Source organism: Stegastes partitus, unplaced genomic scaffold (genome assembly GCF_000690725.1).
Source record: "Stegastes partitus isolate 25-593 unplaced genomic scaffold, Stegastes_partitus-1.0.2 Scaffold1349, whole genome shotgun sequence".
NCBI lineage: Eukaryota > Metazoa > Chordata > Actinopteri > Pomacentridae > Stegastes > Stegastes partitus.
The window spans coordinates 90,144-98,600 of record NW_007579080.1 but is presented as its reverse complement, the minus strand read 5'-3'; the positions used below and the strand labels follow the sequence as shown (position 1 = coordinate 98,600).

The 8,457-nt window shown below is 39.8% G+C and overlaps 1 protein-coding gene across 2 annotated transcripts in view; it reads right to left on the bottom strand.

Annotated features, from left to right (window-relative positions):
* Positions 1-7,952, bottom strand: part of sult2st3 (sulfotransferase family 2, cytosolic sulfotransferase 3) — a 10,136-nt gene extending 2,184 nt beyond the window's left edge. Inside the window, exons 1-5 of one of the 2 annotated variants that reach the window (XM_008298768.1) lie at positions 7,803-7,952; positions 2,335-2,543; positions 2,086-2,212; positions 1,560-1,654; positions 139-319 (exon numbers count right to left, since the gene is read on the bottom strand). In XM_008298768.1, the coding sequence (XP_008296990.1) occupies positions 139-319; positions 1,560-1,654; positions 2,086-2,212; positions 2,335-2,543; positions 7,803-7,938 (748 nt within the window). In that variant the 5' untranslated portion in view covers positions 7,939-7,952. Of the gene's footprint in view, positions 1-138; positions 320-1,559; positions 1,655-2,085; positions 2,213-2,334; positions 2,544-6,021; positions 6,163-7,802 lie in introns of those variants that run through there. The other variant, XM_008298767.1, reaches the window with a different exon arrangement.
* Between the last annotated feature and the right edge of the window lie 505 nt (positions 7,953-8,457).

Below are 8,457 nucleotides of genomic sequence, written 5' to 3'. Positions count from 1 at the left end.
AATGGATGGATGTCTGATTAAATCTCATTGAATCTTTGAAGACTAGGGCCAAATTGAGTTCATCTATCACCCTCAATCAGGGTAACCAGATCCAGATGGATACAATTAAACTTCAAGAACAGACACACTGAGCCTCACCTTTTCTGAAGAAATGAGACTTGTCGTTGTCCATGTACACCTTCGGGACCAGGCTGAAGTTGGACATTCTGTTGCTCTTCATGGTCTTAAAAGAGCAATGCTCTGCTATCTTCTGAATGACTTCTTCACTCAGATTACGGCCCAAGAAACTAGAAATACGCCGAAGAGCTGCAGGCAGATCCTGGAAGAAGGACACATTGGTATTTCATTTATGACAAACAGTGGAAGTTTGAATTTATTGAGAAATTCTAATGAGCCTAGTTTGAAAGCTCAGTGGTTTTAATATCAAGTAATAAATTTGGATTTGGGGAAATTTTAAGATGACTGATCTTTGTTAGTTATAGAACTAAAGTTAAAATAATATTTTTCCTATGTTAACAATATGTCTAAACACACAACATTAGCACGGGCAAACACTGTCTGATTGAAAAGTAGCAGACACACTGTCAGCACAGCACTCAGTGTGGTTGTTATGACCACTGGTGACAGTGGGCCGTCTTGTTTCTGTGGTGGATCTGTGCAGCCTCTGTGTGGAGAGATGGCTTGTGGGGACTAAACTGATGACAGCTGGCTGAAGACGGTGCTCCAGATCCCATCTGGCAGACGTCAGGTGATTAGCCTGGAGCTTCAGACCTGTTCTCAGCCTTTGTTCTCGCCGCCGCCCGTCACGTCCGTTTGGCCCACAACCCAGGTCCTGCCTCCAGTAAGACCCCACCACATCCAGCTATAAATCCTCAGCCAGACTCACGTTGTTTCAACAGTTCCTCAACATTTGCCTTGGTGCCCCTTGTCTGTGTTTTGTGTTACAATACAGCCTCTGTTGGCAGCTGCTGACTTCGTGAAGAAGCCACTCGTGCGTGTAACTTGTGGCTTCTGTTGGCAGCTGTTAACCCAGTGGAGAAGTTAATCTTTGTCTAATGTTGGCATGTGTTTCTTTTTTTTTTTAAGTTATTTTTTTGGCTTTTTTTTTGCCTTTATTCAAGACAGACAGGAAAGTGGGGGAGAAGAATGGGGGAAGGACCTGCAGGAAAGGGCCATGAGTGGAACTTGAATTCATGACCTCTGCGTGGGGGAACTATAGCCCCTGAACATGGGTTGCCAGCTCAACCAGGTGAGCTATAGCGGTGCCCCGTTGGCATGTGTTTTAAGGTACTCGTTGGTTTAGTTTCTTTAGTTTGTTGTGGGTTTTGCCATTGTTGTTATGTTTGGCGAAGGAGTTTAATCGTTTTGGGTTTCTTTTTTTAAAGATACTTTTATGGCTCTGCTCGCCTTTGTTGGGTTTTATTTGGTTCTTTGACTATCGGTTTTCTTTGTATTATTACTGATTTTGTGTGTGTGTGTGTGTGTGTGTGTGTGTGTGTGTGAGTCAACTCTCCTTTATGTGAAAGCAGTGAAATACTGTGTTTATAAAAGTGTTTTACCTGGACCATATCTTCATACGTGATGAACATTATTCTGTCACCCAGCTCCGTCTTTGTCCAGCTTTTTATATGGTCTGTCCATTTTCCAAACAGCACTGCACACAACACAGACAATGGATCACTATATGTATGCAATAAAACACTTCTCTACTTGGGCAGAAACAGCAGACATAGATGTTTTTCACATTACATCAGAAAATCTGTTAACTTGGTAATGAAGGAAGCTGCTGAAGTTGATTTCCCTCAACTGAGGAACATTTGTACACTCCTCTTAGTAAATTCTGGTAGATTAATCGTAACACCTGAGTTTCGGTTTCAAAGGCTCCTTAGGATGTAAGTGTCTAGATCTCCCAACTAGTCAGTCAAATCTGATGAAGTCTCTTGGATGAGAGGTGAAACGTCTTCTAGGAACTCAAGCAAGCCCAGTTGCTACGATTAATCTACCAGAATAACCATGACCTGGATGACTGAGAATCTCCACAGACATCCTCTTAGTAAAGCATTTATATGGGATGTGATCTCTGACCTTTGCCCTCCAGGAATTTGTCCATGAACTCATCAAAAGTTCCTGGATCCTCAAGGAATTCGGCCATCTGGTGGAAGTAGTATGAAGATACCATGAGGTCCTTTGGGTTCCTCATGACATAGATGACCTACAGTGCAAAAGCAAGTAACAAAACACAAACATATGATAGATGTAATGTGTCTTTTGTTAAAAATGGGATGAATTTAAGAGCTACAGATGTAAATGTCGACCAAATCTCCACCAATTTACCTTGGCTTTGGAGGTAGAGAAGGAAGGAGGCATTAAGTGGTAGGGAAAGTGTGAAACCAGTGCACGAGGAGATGCCAGCTGATCCACAACCACTGCCAGTCTTTTCTCCTCCAACCACGGGACCCGGTCCCAGTTAGGAATGGTATGGATTGGGGTCAGATCCCCCCCATTTAGCACCAGCGGGAGAATCTCCTGCATCCAGATTGTTCCTGCAGATATAAACAGTAGAGGAAATAATACTACACAGCTGATAAAAGCACTAACGTATAGCAGAGAGATGAAGAAACATGATACGATCAGGGGTTTTCAAAGTGTAACATTGTGAGCACAACTCAGACAAAATTGAGTTGTGCATATGACAAATTAGCTAAAAAAACTTTCTATTGCACTGTACATACAACTATCACTTTTCAGTATGGTGTTAAGAAATGAATCAGGAACAATTTATTATTATTTTAACTATTTTATGAATTGTTAATATGCAGCTGTTGAATACCTCTGACTCAATAACTATATAGCAATGTTAAGTTAACTTTTATATATGACAAATCTTGTACTTAATTTAAGAGTATTTTCTCAAATGACAAATTTCTATGAGCCCATGGAAGCAACCAAAAAGTGACTGCTCATGAGCCATTAATTCAAGTCTCGTGCCCTCGTGACAATTTAGTGGAATCAACATAGACTTTCAGTGTCCAAACAAGAATCGACAACAATGGGATGGATTTTTTCTCGAAGACCATATACTGTATAGTTTCCATTTTATGCTGTGTTCATTGTAGCCTCGAAAACCGATTACTCTAATTAGGAAACAGGAGGTATACACATTTAAGCATGCATGACACTCACGAGCCACAAACAATACACGCTGGTGTTGTACAAATGAAGTTATGTCTCTTGGGAACAGCTCTCAGCATTCTACTGATTGGAATATGTGGGTGTTCCTGCTCTGTGCAAACACACGCGCGAACCCGCAGTTAAAAGTCAACCGAATTTAAGATTGTTTTTTGATTCATTTTGATTAATCTCTAACTCACGTGGAGCAGAGCTGGTCCTGATTCCGGACTGCAATTCTCACCAGAATCCACGACATGAAACTAATGCATCACTGCAGCCCAGCATGATAATTTACAGCAAACACGTACAAACAGCAACAGTGCATTTACAGAGAAAGTGTGTAAGTATATTAGATAACAGCAAAGTCCACTGCGACATTTTCATATCTGCCCCTTAATAAAGGCATGCCCGACAAAGTAACAACCCCTTGTGTCATTGCAGGATGGTGATGCCACTCCATAGATGACCAAAGACAACTGTAAACCAAACAAACTGAAACTACAGTGTATTTGATAACATCTTACATCACTTTAGACATGAAACCTCTCGTCACTCAACCACTGCATGGTCCTCGTTACAGAGGCTTTACTAACAAGTCGTTCAGGAAGTGTCTGTGAGCCACAAAGTCTTGGTATTTACTGGTAGTTAGTGCTGTTTAAAAGTCAGGTCTGGGGTTCTATATGAAATATAGCTTACTGTAGCCCATCTTTTGCTGAGTTTTTTCATGCACGTTTTAATTTTTCTGACATTTTCACTTAACAAATGCTCAGGAATAACAGAAAAATGCATAGAATTCTGCCAAATGATGTAACACTGACCCACTCTTTACTGATCACGCTTACAGATTTGTTTGGTGTCAGTAATATCTATGCCCCCTAGCAATCAACACTAGGAAATGTATTTCTTTGTGGATTAATGGCAACTTCATTCCAGGCATATGCGAGAGGCTAATTTTATCAGTTTTGCACCATCCAGTTTGTATGGTGCTGGAGCACTACAGTGACAAAACAGGAACAATGCTGCATGGTGACCAATAAGTGAGGAGTTGGACCTGCCAGGCGTGTAGACAGTTTAGTGATTTAGGAATTTATTTATCTTTTTAACAAGGCACATGAACACTGTTCTCTCCAGTCTGTCAAAAAATAAACAGCCTTGAAAACAAAGTTCAGATGATCAAAAATGCAGCAGCATGTCTTGCCACAAAAAGTAGACATAGGAAGAACATCTTGAATGTTGACTTTAAAGTTAACCTTAAGATTTTGGTTTTAGTTTTTTAATCTGTGAATGGACTAGCTCCTAACTATGATTATATATTATCCCGAAGATGGTTGATATAATTTTTTTTTAAATTTACTTCTACAGAGCATTGTTGATTAATTAAAAACATAAAACGTAAAATAAAGGGATTGGTATTTAACCCCTTCCAGTTAGTATTGAGGAGATGCACTTTTAGCCTCAATCACAGCATTGAGCCTGTGTGGACATGTCAAAATCAGCCCCGCACATCTGGACGCTGCAATTTTACTCCATTCTTCTCTGCAAAACTGTCTGGTTACCTCGGGATCAGGAGTAAACAGAACTTGTCAAGTCTAGCCATATATTCACAATTAGACTGAGGTCTGGGCTTTGAGCTGGCCACTCCATTGCATTCACCTTTTTGTGTTTAATCTATTTCCTTGTAGCTTTGGCTGTTTGCTTCAGGTCATTGTCTCACTGGAAAACTTTTCTTGTCTCAAGTGGCAGTTCTCGTGCAGACGACGTCAGGTTGTGCTCTAGGATTTCTCTAAACTTAGCTGCATTCATTTTCCCTGTACAAGCATTCCAGGGCTGTCTGCTGAGAAGCATCCCCTCATCATGATGCTGCCACCACCATGCATTAAATTGTGATGCTGAAACCACCATCTTCACATTACGATGTTGCTACCGCTACGCTTCACAGTGAGAACAGTGTGTTTGTGATCATGTGCAGTGTTTCATGTCTGCCAGACACAGCCTTTAGTCTGATGGCCAAAAAGCTACATTTTGGTCTCATCAGACAAACGAAGTGTCTTCTAGTTGTCTTCAGAGTCTCCTACATCTTACAGTGAACTCTAGTTAAGATTTAATAAGCTTTTTCAACAGCGTTTTTCCTCTTTACCACTTCATAAGCTGTGACTGGTGAAGAATCTGGCCACCAGTTGTATGCACAGTCTCTCCCATCGCAGGCTCAAGATGGGAGAGACTGTGATTACATATTCCTTCCATTTCTCAATGATGACCTAACTGTACCCCAAGAGATATTTAGTGACTTGAACATTTTCTTGTATCCATTCCCAGACTTTTTTACAGCAGTGCTTTGGGCATTGTTTTGTCTTCTCGGTGTAGTTCTATCCAGCAGTACTGATTCACCAGTGACTGGACTTTCCTGATACAAGTATCTATTCACTACAGTTATTTGAGACACATTCACTGCACTCAGGTAATCTCAGGCTCCCTACCCATGTGTGACATTTAGCGCCAACTGGCTGAACCTGTGTTGAAAGAGATGAGTCACTTTAAAGGGAGTGAATATTTTTGCAATCAATTTAATAACATATTATATTTCTAATTACTTGGCACAATTTTGTAAAAACTTTTTCTCACTTCACTCACTGACCATGATGTTGACAAGCAACAAAACTTTTTATTACCGTTATAAAGTCATGCCTGATTTTTTTTTTTTTAAATAGATGGTTTATAGATGATTTTTAACTCCACGGATCACAACAGCTAACTCTAAACAAGAAAAATACAAATCAATAATCATAATCAAGTTTCTATTTTGACTTTTCTTTAAAGTAGGAACCGCCTGAATATGGAAGCAGCGCTGACCTGACTTCGGGTATGTGACAGCCACAACATCATCGTCTTTAAACTTGAAGTCTTGAGCAAACTTCAGACTGTCTACGGAGTGAGTCTCTCTGGGAAGTGGAAGTCCATACAGCATGAACATCTTCTCAATAGACGACATGATTGTGCGCAGAGTTGAAAACAAACCGCAGCTTAAATTTGCAAAAAAAGATGCTGCGTTCACTTACATGGGGAAAAAAAAGATCAAACTGGACGCACATAAAGACTGAAAAATCGAATATTATCGATTCAGACGTACAAAAAAAATCATTTAAAAATCGCCTGAATCCTCCCACATACTACTCTTATTTTATTCTGACCAAAACAAATCATCTGAAAACACAAATAGTATTTTGAACAGAAAGGTAGTTTTACGAGGGTCACCTGAACGCACACTTCCTGATCGGTGCAGAGATACATGCGCTGTAACTCGGACCAACCCAGTCAAACTATGAACAGGGTTGATGATAGAAGCCGTGATACGCGTTTACTTTTGCACTCAGAAACCCACGTGTTCAATTTCTGCTAAAAAATAAATAAATAAAATAAAATAAAATAAAATAAAATAAAATAAATAAAACATGCAGAAAACCCTGGGAACTGTGGAAACACAGGAGTGCCACAAATTTAAAATAAATAAATAAATAAATAAATCTGTTTTTAAAAAAAGGAAATAAATGTGTAAATATAAAGAGGAACACATAAAAGAATAAATAAAAAATGTAAAAATATAGAAATATATAGGTAAATCTTGTCTTTGCTTTTCCCCTTTCCCTTTGTTTTTTCCTTTTGCTTTTCCGTTTTTTCTTTGTGTTTTCCTTTTGTCAATAATTTTTCCTTTTGTCATTGTTTTTTCCATTTTTCCTTTGTTTTCACTTGATGGACGGACTGCAGGTGAATAGTCAATACCTGATCACAGGATTCCTGCTTGGCGCTAGCTCCTAGCACAGCTAAAGTGAAGTGGCATTACCTTGACGCTGAGAAGAAGTACACAGGATGCAATTTGTGAATGCTCGAACATGATACTTTTAGAGGATTGTTAAACGTTCTTGTTGAACACCTTTCCTTAATTCCTCCATCTTTATTGTTCTGCCTTTCTCCAGTCACACTGCATGCGTGTGTGTACTTCTTCTCAGCAAAAAGCAATGACAAAAGGAAAAAAAAACAATGACAAAAGGAAAAGACAAAGACAAAAATGGAAAAGCAAAAGGAGAAAACAAAGGGAACAGGGACCAAAAGGGAAAAACAAAGACAAAATCGACCTTTATATTTCTATATTTTTTCATTTATTCTTTTTTTTATTCCTCTTTATATTTACACATTTATTTCCTTATTTTTTAACAGATTTATTTTTTGTTATGGCACTCCTGTGATTCCATAAAGATCAAGTTTCCTGTACTGACCTGTATCCACCTCAGGTTCAGAAAAGCAGTGCTCAAGTTGTAGCTGTCGAGTATCCACAAACACACAGACATAAACACACTCACACACTTGACATCCAGTCTTTGAATGCAAATACAACAACAACAAACAAACAAACAAAAACAACTGGAAGCCCTTTGTATACAGTAAAAATCTGGAATCTTTCAGAACCCTGCAGGTGGGTAACACAGACATCAGTGTTCTTCACTGGGCAGTAATGATGCTCAAACCCCCAATCTGCATGTTTTCTAATGGTGTCTTTTCTGGTTCTTTAGAACACCTTAAACATGACCATTTAATCTGATTACTTACAAAAAGATTTGAAAACAAATACACCGTACCTGACTTGGGATAAGTCACAGCAAAAACATCAGTGTCTTCCACAGCAAAATTTTCGGCAAACTCCAAGCTCTCCACGGTGTGAGCCACGGGTGGCAGGAGAAGGCCACGGTATTGGATGTACTCGGGGCAGGACATGAGGACGTCTCCCAGGGAAATGGCAGCCAATGAGTCTGGTAGCCCACACGTTGCTCCTACCTCTGTCTGTTGGAGGTAGTCTTCCTCCTGTTGCATACAATCCCCCTTTTCCCAGAGCTCCTCTTTATTTGCCACTCTAGCTGGCAGGGCTGGACCACTTTTTTTTTTTTTTTTCCTCCTGTATTTTTCTGAATGGCAGCTCTGTACTGCAGATCATCAGCTGTTTAATCATATAGGGGCCGAAACCGAGACCTGGCGAGCAGGTTTAGAGGCTTGGTTTGCATAAGTTCATTCTTGAGACACAAAATTCTTCAGGAGTTGGGCTCAGCTGGAGAGAAGATGCAAACAAATGCTACGGACACTACACGGTGTATCTGAATGAACAGTACATGCTGTCAAGAAGGATGAAAATTCTCTTTCAAATTTTGTGCAATCTGTGTGTTTCTGGGTATGAACCAGAGCCTTGCTACCGGTTGTGTTCTGCTCCATCTGCCTGCACTATTAATCCTGTAAAGCGTG